This window comes from Myotis brandtii, unplaced genomic scaffold (assembly GCF_000412655.1).
Source record: "Myotis brandtii unplaced genomic scaffold, ASM41265v1 scaffold643, whole genome shotgun sequence".
Classification (NCBI taxonomy): domain Eukaryota; kingdom Metazoa; phylum Chordata; class Mammalia; order Chiroptera; family Vespertilionidae; genus Myotis; species Myotis brandtii.
In genome coordinates, this window is record NW_005370478.1 from 593,063 (window position 1) to 605,780 (window position 12,718).

General features: G+C 52.9%; 1 protein-coding gene across 1 annotated transcript; it reads right to left on the minus strand.

Annotated features, from left to right (window-relative positions):
* Positions 1–4,896: 4,896 nt before the first annotated feature.
* On the minus strand, positions 4,897–12,642 carry THEM5 (thioesterase superfamily member 5). Its single transcript, XM_005880626.2, has 6 exons — positions 12,328–12,642; positions 10,717–10,918; positions 9,542–9,680; positions 6,582–6,692; positions 6,162–6,286; positions 4,897–5,475 (listed from the first exon to the last, which is right to left on the minus strand). Exons 1-6 carry the CDS (start codon positions 12,448–12,450, stop codon positions 5,441–5,443), a joined length of 735 nt encoding a protein of 244 aa, XP_005880688.1. The 5' UTR covers positions 12,451–12,642; the 3' UTR covers positions 4,897–5,440.
* Between the last annotated feature and the right edge of the window lie 76 nt (positions 12,643–12,718).

The following is a 12,718-nucleotide window of genomic DNA, read 5'->3' on the forward strand; positions in this document are numbered from 1 at the left end:
TTTCTCCAAGAGCCACATGCGGCGGGTGGGGGGTGAAAACGCGGATCCTCAGGCCGAAAGATTCCGGGGGGCAGCGTCTCGGCGGAGGCTGGGGAGCTGGGCTGGGCGCGGAGAGAAGAGGAGCCGGGGTGGGTGATGGTGGAAAGCGCACCGGGCCCTCGGCCGCCGCGACCTCTCCCGGGGCCCAAGGCGCGCACGGGCCCCTCTATATGAGCAGGAAAAGCCAAGAGTGGCGAAGTCTGGGACCCGGGAAGACATGGAGGGAGCCCTGGGCTAGATTTTCAGATGCAGGCCTTGGACTCTCCCATGGGTACTAAAGATGCCACCCACTTCAGAGTTAGAAGGCCCAACACATCCACCAGAGTCCTGGACTCCTGTTAGGGGACTAGAGTAACACCCGTTTATCCAAAGAGGGGCCCAGGTCCTGAACCCCATTCATATACACACGCCCCCTGAAAGGGCGCACCCACCTCCTCTCCCCGGCCCATTCCGGGGCCTGCTGCACGGTCTAATCTGGAGGCCCTCGGGGGCCCACAGCTGCCATCCCAGGCCCCACCGCAAGCTCCTCCAGGCTGAGCCATTTTTTGGCGGCAGCCCCACCAGCCTCCTCTGGCTCCTCCCTCGCCTTCCCGAGTCGCTCCGGCCAGAAGCAGACTCGCTGCACACCTGGCTGCTGCCCTGTGAGCACCCAGGGCCTGTCCTAGGAGACACCCTCCTCCCCCTCCTGCCCGTGGGCACAGAATCCCACCCGCCTCAAGCCCTGAGGTCCGGCTCCCCGCCTCCCAGCCTCCCAGCCCCTGGGCATCCAGAGTCTGCAGGGCGGGTCCGACCGCTTGGCCGCCCCTCCCACTCTCCTCTCCTTTCTCCCTAGGAAACCACTGAGCACAAAGGCAGTATTGATTCCCCGCCACCCCCAGCGGCTCCCGGAGGCTCTGCCACCTCGCCCTCCCGCACCCTCGCGAGCGCCTTTTCCCACTGTCTGCCTGGGAGACGGAGCCCACCGCGGGCTCGGTCCGGTGCCCGGACTGCAGGCCTCACCTCTGGGCCGCCGCTGGGTCTCGGCCTCAGGCCGGGAGGCGCTCAGAGCCCGGGGGAGCAGCTTCCTCTCCAGCTTGCTCCCCCAGCCCAGGCCTTCTGGGAGGAGCTGGCAGGGGCCGCCGTTGCCTACGTACGACCTCTTTTCCTGGATAAACAGCGCCCTGTCTCTGTGACCATCAGCCTGGCCTTAACTCCTTCCTCCAGCCAGGTTTGTAACAGCAAGCCTGCCCTGTTATTAATTGCATACATAAATCACAGGGGGAAAAATGTGATCAATGCTATAAAGGACAAGTATGGGGCGCTGTGAAACTGTACAGCAGAAGCCCCTAATTTATATGCCAGGGTGTCAGGGTCACCAGATCTGAAGGATGAGGGGCAATAATGGTCCATACAAAGATCCTAAGGAGGAAATGAGCTTGATGCCTTTGAGAGCTTGAAGGATGGTGGGTAAGCCTGGGGTGCAGATGCTGGGCCTGGGCTCCTTGGGAGTTGGGGAGGGTTTCAGGGGAGAGGGAGGTGGCCATCAGGGTGCAGGGAGGTGAGCCCATAGCCACGGCCACACACATCACATCTGCACAACCCTCCTTGCTGGAATCTTGCCTTGGCTTCCATTGTCTTGTTCTCCCAGACAGAGTGACTTGTAGTGATTAGTTCTCTGAATTGTATTGGCCCAAGGAAAAGTGACCAGGCTCAAGATTGATGGACATAGACACTGAGGACAGAGCTGGTTCCATCATAGTCCAGGGCAGGCTTATCTGTGCGCCCCTCCCCCATCCTTGGCAAAAGGCAGTTAAACATAAACACGGAGGATGTCCCCTCCTATCCCCATAGGCGGGTCCTAGGAAGCACAGCCCACCACTGGCAAAATGAGGCCCTCAACTTGCACGCCCGGCATGCCCACCATCCCTCAGTATCTCAAAGGCATCAAGCTCATTTCCTCCTTAGGACCTTGGACCATTATTACCCCTCATCCTTCAGATCTGGAGGCCCTCTCTGACACCCTGTCATCTAAATTAGGGGCTTCCGCTGTACAGTTTCACAGCGCCCCATACTTTTCCTTTATGGCACTGATCACATTTCCCCCTCTGTGGTTTATGTATGCAATTATTTAATATCTTACTAGACTGTAAGCATCACGAGGACAAGACAGATATTCAGTCAGGATTTGTTGAATGAATTCATGATATTAAGCAGATTTGTACCTGAATCAGTTCATTCCTTCATTCACTGTACTAGATGCTGGGGATAGATAGAAAGGGGAGGAGTCTAAGGGGAGAGACATTCAATAAATGTGCAAACAACAATAACAAAAAAGACTGGGAAATGCAGGAAATAAACAAGATGATTATTTTAACATCTGATACTTGAGAGTTTAGAGGAAGCAAGCATTTCTTTTGCGGAGATTCATGGCGACCCTCCAGACACTCCATTCCTGTGGCTCCTGACTCAGCTCAGCTTGGGTGTCGTGTCTGGGAAGGGTGGTCTACATGCAGTGCTGTGGCCAAGAACTCATGGCTTTGGCATCAGTCAGACAGGCTGGGATGTGGGCTGTGTGACATGCTGTCTGTGCCATGTGACTGCTGATAGGTAACTTCATCTCTCTAGGGCTCACCTTACCCATCTGGAAATGGAGAGAAATATACCTAACTCGCAGAGCTGGCGTGAGGATTACATGAGATCACATGGGCATCAGTTAAACTGACTTCTGCAAAAGTGTAAGAAAACAGAAGCCCTGACTCCATCTGACCTAACAATAAGGACATTTTTGGCTTCTATAGTAAGTCCAGAGGTAGGGTAGGATTCAGGGGAGTTTGGTTCTGTGGCTCCATTCATTCATTCATTCATCAATAGTTCTTTGCTACCTTTTTTTTAAAAAAGGTATTTTGTTGACTTTTTACAGAGAGGAAGGGAGAGAGACAGAGTCAGAAACATCAATGAGAGAGTAACACCAATCATCTGCCTCCTGCACATCTCCCACTGGGGATGTGCCCGCAACCCAGGTACATGGCCTTGACCGGAATCGAACCTGGGACCCCTCAGTCCGCAGGCCGACGCTCTATCCACTGAGCCAAACCGGTTTCAGCTCTTTGCTACCTTTTTGGGGAAGGCACTGTGCTGGACTCTGGAGACATAGCAGTGAGAAAACAGAGAAATCTCCAGCCAGATGGAGTTTATACTTTAGTGGGGAAAGAAAGACAATAGACAAAAATAAATCAGTAAAAAAATCATTAATTAAATGCAAATCAGTGTTGGGGAGAAAATTAAAGTAGGGAAGGCTCATAGCAGGTATCAGGAGAGTATACAATTTTAAATAGAGTGGTCAGGCTGGCCCCCTGGAGAATGTAATGTTTCAGTAATGACATGAAGGAAGGAGGGAGGGAAGGTGAGGGACAAGCACTCTATGAAGGGAAAATTGCAAGTGCAAAGGCCCTCAGGCAGAAGCATGCTGGAGTGTTCAAGGAGGCAAAGAGGCCAGTGTAGCTGGAACAGGACGAGTGAGGGGGAGATGAGGTCAGACACCAGTTGCCTTATTCACTCTTTCTCCTGGTACTTGACTCAGGCACCTGAAGAACACAGCACAGCCGCTGCTTCCAGCAGAATAAGCTGCCACCTTTGCCTGGATGGCCTATTGCAATGGTCGGCAAACTGCGGCTCGCGAGCCACATGCGGCTCTTTGGCCCCTTGAGTGTGGCTCTTCCTAAGCCTTAGGAGTACCCTAATTAAGTTAATAACAATGTACCTACCTATATAGTTTAAGTTTAAAAAAATTGGCTCTCAAAAGAAATTTCAATCGTTGTACTGTTGATATTTGGCTCTGTTGACTAATGAGTTTGCCGACCACTGGCCTATTGGATCCCACCCCATCTGCCTCGGCAGCAGTTGCCTCCCAGATGAACGCGCTGGGCATGGGGATGGGTGTTTGGAGTGTGGAGGCAGCAGCTCCCGTTGTTTCAGCCTAGAAAGCTGCAGTACGTGGCTTCTTGGGAGAGCAGAGGCAGCTGTCAAAGCCCTAGACCAGGGGTGGGCAAACTTTTTGACTCGAGGGCCACAATGGGTTCTTAAACTGGACCGGAGGGCCAGAACAAAAGCATGGATGGAGTGTTTGTGTGAACTAATATAAATTCAAAGTAAACATCATTACATAAAAGGGTACGGTTTTTTTTTTTTTAGTTTTATTCATTTCAAACGGGCCGGATCCGGCCCGCGGGCCGTAGTTTGCCCACGGCTGCCCTAGACACTAAGAAGTGTTTCAGAGGCTGATGACCTTACTTCCCTTACCAAGATCCCCGCCTGCCCAGCTGGCCTTGTCCAGTTACGGCTGGCGCCCCGCCTGGCTGTGAGCCTTGCCCGAGAGCCTCTGCACATTTCCAGCTCGTGCCTGTTTCTCTTAGAAAATGGCCCCAGCAGAGAAGTGCCAGGACCCATTCAACCTACTTTAATATGGAAACTGAAGTATAACTGTTTTGTTTTTTCTTCGCTGCACAATGAAGGATGGAATATATTTCCCTTCTTTTCTTGGGAGTGTTAAAATGAAGATTAGGGCCGGTTTGGCTCAGTGGATAGAACATCCGCCTGCGGACTGAAGGGTCCCAGGTTCCATTCCGGTCATGGGCACATGCCTGGGTTGTGGGCTTGATCCCCGGTGGGGGGCGTGCAGGAGGCAGCTGATCAATGATTCTCTCTCATCATTGATGTTTCTCTCTCTCTCGCTCCCTTTCCGTCCTCTCTGAAATCAATAAAAATATTTTTTAAAAATGAAGATTAGGTACTTCTTGTCCACGAATCAAGGTTAATCATGTATTTGGTATGCAATGATTTAGACTCTGGGTTTAACAGATTATCAAGGGCAACTGTGAAAGCACACAAAGAGAAAGGGGTTTTTATTGAGTATATGGGTGGGGGGAGAGTTTTTTGCCACACGGGTTTTGGCTATGGCCCAAACCTTGTTAAGGCATCCTGTTACCTACCAGACAGAGTTCAAGCTCACAGCAGGGTTTATGAAGCCTCTGTGGCCTGCCTTTGTCCCTGCCCCCTCCTCTTTCCCTCAATGCCTAGCCCATTCTGTGTATTCAGCTCCTGGCCCGTGGTTGTGCATCTCAAGGCCAGGGGTCCTGTCTTTTCATTGCTGTGTGCTCGGTGCCTCACGTAGCGCCTGGTGCTTGGCAGGGGCTCAGCAAATCTCTTCCGTGATTGACCGGAAGTTGGGTGTGTGGGAGGCCCTGGAAGGATTTTCATTTCCAACTACAAGAAGGGTCTTGAGCTGAAATGGGGTCGAGAGACTTTATTTGCTCAGAGGAAAGTGCCCCCTCCTTCACCTCATCAGTGGATTCCATGGGGAGCCCCCCCCCTGCCCTGTGGGGGGGTCCCAAGCAGGCAGAACAGTCAGAGGTAGGCTCTCCTGTTACTCCTGTTCCAGCTGCAGCTGAAGGAAAACACCTGGAAGAGAAAGAAGGGCGAGTGGGAGGCAGGCGTGAGGGCCGAGATGGCAGGAGCTTGGTGGGGTGCTCTGAGCATTTGCATCTAGTTACCTGGAATCCTGTCCTGTGGTACAGGTTGGGCAACTCACACATAGGAAATAAAAAAAAATCCTATGCCCTAACCGGTTTTGCTTAGTGGTTAGAGCACCAGCCCGCAGACTGAAGGGTCCCGCCTTTGATTCCAGTCAAGGGCAGTACCTCGGTTGTGGGCTCGATCCCTGGCCCTGGGTGCGGGAGGCAACCAATTGATGTGTCTCTCTCACGGAATCCTATGCCCTAACCAGTTTTGTTTAGTGGTTAGAGCACCAGCCTGCAGACTGAAGGGTCCCGCCTTCGATTCCAGTCAAGGGCAGTACCTGGCCCCGGGTGCGGGAGGCAACCAATTGATGTGTCTCTCTCACATTGATGTTTCTCTCTCTCCCTCCTCCCTCCTTTCCACTCTCTCTACAAATTAATTAATTAATTAAAAAATTTAAAAATCCTAGCTGATCTTTCCCTCACTCCCCCCATGTCTACAGCAGGCGCCCAATCCCAGGCAGAGAAGCTGGAGCCCTGAGTGGGACTGGATCCTGAGCATCCTTTCTTCCATTTGGCCCGGGGGACAGTGGTGGCAGGACAGGGCCTGGGCCTGAAGGAGCCCTTTACCTGAGGACTTGGCATAGACTGTCTTCTGGTCTCTGGTCTGGGTGATGCAGGACATGTAAAGCTTCTGGTCCTCAATCTTGTCCACGCTGACGTTTAGTACAGCCAGTGAGCCCACGGGGATCAAGCTGGGAGAGGAGTTGGCTTAGCCCCTCCCTCCCGTGGACCCCCGGCCCTCAACCCTTCACCCTTCCGTCCCCCCATCCTTCTCTTCACGCCCCCCCTCACCTCAAGCGGGTGGCTCTGGGCTCAGGACTGGCCTGCCAGCTCCCAGAGCAGACGGCAGGAGTGGTTTTCTGGCAGCGAGTGGGGAAGGAGACTGAGGCAGGGCTCCTGCACCCCAACTGCCGAGGATGGCCACCCCTCAGTGACGAAGAGGGCCATGACTTTGGCCAACACCGTGAGGCTCTGTACAGTACTTACTTTTTGAACCTGATGCTGAGGCTTAGTGTGAACAGCCCCTCTCCAGCCAGGTAGGCAGTTTTAGAAAAGGTCTCATCCATCATGGTTGCCAGGGACCCTCCGTGGGCAAACCTGGGGTGTGGGTGGGAAGCAAGGCAGGGCTGCGGGCTGGGCAGACTGGCTCCCTGGGCCTTCCCCGGACCCTGAGGTGGAACCACCACCTCTGCCTTTCCCAGGAAAGGAAAGGGAACGGAGCTGGATCCCATCTGATCAAATCCTCCTCAATCAACTGTTGCTTCTGCAGGTATTAGCAACCATGTACAATTATTTCATTTCACCAGGAGAAAAGGTTTTGTGTGTTGTTTTTCCCTAATAGAGTTCATCGAAAAACATTTTTCCGATTCATCACCTTATTGTTGTTTTTCCCAACTAGAGTTCATCGAAAAACATTTTTCCGATTCATCACCTAATTGCTGTAACCTATCTCTCACCATTGTCTAGGGGCTGGGTGGGTGCTTGTGAGACAATAGAAAATATATAGATTGGTCTCTGCCCCCAATTCCTGGCACAGAGCTCCTGAAACCCTTGTAATTTCCGGGGGGTGGGGGGAATCTTTTGTTATACAGATGGCTCCTGGATGGGGGCTGGGCACCAGAAAGACCAGGCCAGGACTGGACGCTCGCAGTTTTCAGCACTGCCCCCATTCTCTTGAGAAGGGAGAAGGACTGAAAATGGAGTTAATGATCAATCTCGCCTACGTGAGGAAGCCTCCATCAAATCACACACGTGTGGAGCTCAGAGGGCTTCCAGGTTGGCAAACACACTCACACCCGGAGGGAGGGTGGCGCACCCACTTCCACCGAGACAGAAGCTCCTGCGCTCGGGGCTCCACACGCCTCTTCATCTGGACGCTCACCTGGATTCTTTGTCCTGTCCTCATCGAAAATGTTTTTCGATGAACTCTAGTTACCGAACTGGTAAACCTGTTTCCCTGAGTTCTCTGAGCTGGTCTAGCAAATCAATCAAACCTGAGGAAGGGGTTGTGAGACCCTCAGGTTTGTAGCCAAATCAAACAGAAGTTGCGAGGAACCTGGGGACCTACTAGTTGGGTTTGGGGTCTGACGTGGGGGGACACTCTTGTGGGACTGAGTCCTTAACCTGTGGGGTCTGACGCTATCTCCAGGTCAGAACCGAGTAAAACTGTAGGACGCCCAGCTGGTGTCCCAGAGAAGTGTTTGGTGTGGTCACACATTTGGTGACCAGAAGTATCAGACGTGAAGTGTTCTGTGTGAGTAGCACACAGGAAAGAAAGAAGAAAGAAAAGAAAGAAAGAAAGAAAGAAAGAAAGAAAGAAAGAAAGAAAGAAAGAAAGAAAGAGAAAGAAAGAAAGGAAGAAAGGAGGGAGGGAGAGAGGGAGGGAGAGAGGGAGGAAAGAAAAAGAAAGAAAGAAAGAAAGAAAGAAAGAAAGAAAGAAAGAAAGGAAGGAAGGAAGAAAGAAAGGCACAGTAGAGAAGAGCTGGGTGTTTTCCTGCACAGGAGGCAGACTGAACTGGGTTTTTCTAATTCAGTAATAATCTCTTCTCTGGACCCCCCCAGTGTTGGATGGTCCTCCTTGGCCTCTCCTGCCCCACCTCCATGAGCCCTTAAATAAAAGCCAGTCACCACCACCACCTCATCACTGCCTTCTTGAGGTTTTTCAGAAGGGAGGGGATCCTGACCTAGTCTTCCAGTGTCTGCATGCACTTGGGTAGGAACCAGTGTCTCCATGGACGATGCCTTTGGGATGGCCTAGAGCAGTGGTCGGCAAACTGCGGCTCGCGAGATCATGAGCCCCTAAATAAAAGCCAGTCACCACCACCACCCCATCACTGCCTTCTTGAGGTTTTCCCTGAGGGGATCCTGACCTAGTCCTCCAGTGTCTGCATGCACTAGGGTGGGAACCAGTGTCTCCATGGAAGATGCCTTTGGGATGGCCTAGAGCAGTGGTTGGCAAACTGCGGCTTGCGAGCCACATGCATCTCTTTGGCCCCTTGAGTGTGGCTCTTCCACAAAATACCACGTGCGGGCGCGCATGTACAGTGCGATTGAAACTTCGTGGCCCATGCGCAGAAGTTGGTATTTTGCCAACTTCTAGCCTAGGGGACCGAGGGCTACAGTCTGAACTCACCACCTATGCAGGTGCTGGCATCTACTAAACTCTCTGAATTCTTTTTAACTACAACTGAGTTCTTCTCAGGTCTTGGGACCCTACAGTTGCTCCTTATCCCTCCTTTTCTCTCTCTCCTTGCAGGAGCAGGGATGGAGAAGGCAGTCAACTGTGGACTTGGTGGGTCAGTGGCCTTCGGCAAGACATAGTTATGACCAGAGTGAGTTCTTTCCTGGCTCTCTTCCAAGCTTGGAGGCAGCAGAGTACAATGGAGAGAGCAGTGGACTTGGAACCCCAGTGCCTGGACTAGAGTCCTGCATCTGACCTTGGCTGCTGTGCTACCTTGGGTAAGTTGCCTCGGTTTGCTGGTGGGTAAAACATGAAGCGTGGATAGATGGTGTGTGACAGCTAGATTGTGCTTTATGGTTCATGAGATACACACAGATCCCCTCTGGAAGGTATATATCCTTGCCCCAGGTTTTAGGTAAGGAGACAGAAAGCCAGAGGTTAAATTGCTTGCTTGGGGTCCCATGGCCAGCAGCGGCAGAGTAGGACTGGAAGCCGGGCTCCTGATTCCAGATCTTGTCCACTTCTAAGTTCACCACATCCCTCTCAGAGCGGCCTCTAAAATCCCTTACTGGAAAATTCCCCGACTCGGCAAGGAGGCTCTCTCTTACCTTCACAATGGGACTGGACCTGGTGACCCAGATGTCCTTCCAGTCCAGGGCATTCCCCCGCCCAGCTCCTTAGGGAGAGGAACAATCCCCGATCCACCTGCTGAGCCAAGGCTAGGAAGCAGCCAAGGACGTCTACCTCAGCTTCCTGGTGGTCTTACCCTGGGGCCCCCTCCAAGTAGGGGCCTGGTTGGAAAAGACAGACGGACTTCTTCTCAGATGGGTTAAAAAAGATGGCATGTTCATAGCCTTGTCCTTCCACTTGGAGGCTCCTGGTGATGATGCGGCAGTCACTGTTGTCTGGGGAGAGATGAGCAGTGTGGCAGCTGGAGCAGGGAGTGCGTGAGGGCATGGGGCCCGCTCAGGGTGCAGCGCTGGCCATGCAGCACCCGGGTTGTCCTGAGTCAGGCACAGGGTCCAGGAGAGAACCAGAGGACAGCCAGGCTCCACCAGCCAAGAGCCTTCCATCTGAGACCAGAGGCACAGCCCTGTCCCCAGGGAGCGCTTGGTCTGGAGGGAGAAACACTCAGGAAGGTCCCTGGTTGAGGGTGGGGATAGGGCCAATGTCAGGTGAAGACTTTAACAGACTTTAAACAGTAAAAAATAAAAAAACACAACTCATGACATTCGCTTATAGTAATTCAAAATAACAACAATGCTAAACAGCAAAATAAGTGCTGAAAAGTCCACCAAAATTCTGATATTTTCCTTCCTTCAAGACAACTACAACTATATCCTTTTCGTATGGATACCAAATTCTTTTAAAAATTATTTTGGTGTCCCTGCTTTTTTTGTGCCATAAACCCAAATGGTCGTCTTTGTACTGTACTGTGTACATTCATCACTGGGCAGGAAAATCATATTTATGAATGAGCGAGACAAGAAAATACGGACACACACGTACAAGGAAGATAGAGGTGGGAAGCTCTGTCAATCTGACTGGTGGGCGTTTCAGGAGAGCCGGCCTGGGTCTAGCAGAGCATGGACGGTGGGCCAGGCCTGCGGTGGGAGACGGCCCCCCCCCCGCCCCGCCCAAACTTTTGAGTTGGGGGAGGAGGATTTGGGATGAGGCAGGGCAGAGGCTGAGCAGGCAGTTCTCCAGTGCGGCCGCTAGGGTGCGCTCTCTTTTCAGATGGGAGAGAGGATACCGTCACTGCCAGCCTGGGGCGGCAGCAAGAGGGGTGAGATTAGCAGAAAGAACTTCCGGCTGAGAATTGGACGGGAGCTTTTTGGTTTCCTTCCCCAGAATCTTTGAACGCAGGGAAAGGGGCTGGCTGAACCGACTCCCGTGGGCTGGGACACCTGTGCTGCTGTGACCACTCAGGCCAGGCCTTACCCGAGGTAACTGCTAATCCGGTTGGGAGTTTGAGCCCCTGGATGTGTTCTCTGTTGGACGCGAAGGAGGGCAGTTTGATCCAGCCGTCGGTCTTGGTCTTCTCCAGAAATTCCTGGTACAGGCTCAGCATGTCGGGACACCAGCTGGCATTGGGAAGGGCATAATCCTTAAAGTCTGTCTTCTCTGGGCAGAATCTTGAGATCTGGATACGAAAAATCAGGGAGACTAGACAGCTAGCTTCCTGGGGGTGGGGTGGGGACTGCTGCTTGGGCTGCAGGACTTCTGGGCAGTGTGCGTTCTTGGGTTCCTTAGTCCCCTTACCAGTGTTGACTCGAGGGAAACCTTCCTTGCGGGGGTGTGTGGGGGAGGGTTGGGGACCCCTGTGGGTGACTGGGCAAGGGAAAGAAAGGAATTGGGGCTGACAGTAAGGGAAGGGCGAGCTGCTAATGCTTTGTGCATTACAATTGTCCTGTTTTAAAACCCGCGAGCTGGGGGGAAAAAAAAAAAGCCGGAGAAGCTGCAGGGAGCTGGAGCCGCCAGAGTAATGGAGGGGAAAGTCTCAGTCACATCTCTGCGAAGCGATCGGTGAAGAAGCTGCAGACCTCCCAACAAGGCCCACAAGATCTCCAAGTTTGGACTTGCCATAGTAGTCAGACAGCGAAGAAAACCTCAGCCATCTCCCTCAAACTTAGAGCAAGTAAACCTGGAGAAACCGTTCCAACTCTTGCTCCAAAAACCCTTTCGGTGGTAGCAGCAGCTTTTAATGAAGATGAAAAGAGCGAAGCAGAAGAAGTGCCTCCGGAAGCAAAGATGAGCATGAAAAATGGAAGGGGTACTCTAACCTCAGCAGGACCGAACTCCTTTAATAAAGGAAAGCGTGGGTTTTCTGGTCACCGGCAGCGATGGAGTGAAATATAAACTCTCATATTTGGAAATGTCCATGACCAAGACAATTAAATGATATGTTTGGAAAGTTTGAAATTAAAAAATAAAAGAGTACAAACCCGTGAGCTGTTCTTTGAGACTGTGAAATGCTAGTATTAGCCCCCCCGCCCCCCTGCCCGGTAGAAATGGGGAAACGGAGGAAATATGGCTAAGGCCGCCAAGCTTGTGAGTGTGAGAGCTGGTGGTCAGACTAGAGCCCATTCTGAGAGACTGTCAGGGGCCACTCCAGCTCTGCCCACAGCTGTGGGCCTGCCCTGGCAGGGTGGCTCCTTTGAAACATGTTTTGGGTGCCCGGAGAGGTGCGGTACAAACTGTGGGACGAGGGGTCTCCCATGGCCTCAATGCTCATGCACCAATCACAACGGGGAGCAGTAAGCCCGGGGCTTGCCAAGACCACTCACAGGGTCCTCCATCTGGGGACGCCCCACCTCCCCTGCAGCAGTCTGATTCTCATAGGAGGAAAGTGATTTCATTGGTGGCCACACCAAACTCAGACCAGGACGAAAGTTTTGGATGTAGGCTACTTGGTATTCCAAGAGCGTCCTCCGTTTGCCAAATCAAATAGCTCCCCAACACCCTGCCCACCTGCCCCAGCCACAATCAGGGAGAAGATTTGCCCAGGCCCCCAGGAGAAAGGCTGTCCATCTAGCTGAGCTGGGAACTCACCCGGGAGTCAATGGAGGATCCGAAGGCCGCGGCGGGGTTGAGTATGGGCAGGATGCGGGGCGCACAAGGAAGGGCTCTGAGGCGGCTGAGTGTGGCTGCCACTTGGAAGCCTCGCCTCATCATGGCTGAGCACGGGGATCTGGTCTGCAGGGCTGCTGGAAGCTCAAGGTGAGAGCACTTTTCATCTGCACCCTGGGCTGTGGGTGCAGCCAGCTCTCAGCCAGGCCTCCCTCCTTTCTGTCGCAAAGCTTTCATCAGCAAGCATCCAGGGCAGGTGATTGGACAAGACCAAGCTGGTTTGAGGCAACACCCATCTGTGTTTGGGGCCTTAGATGGCCCCAAGCCCCACCCAGTGCTTGGGGAGGGCAGATGCTGCCTGGGCACGAATGCA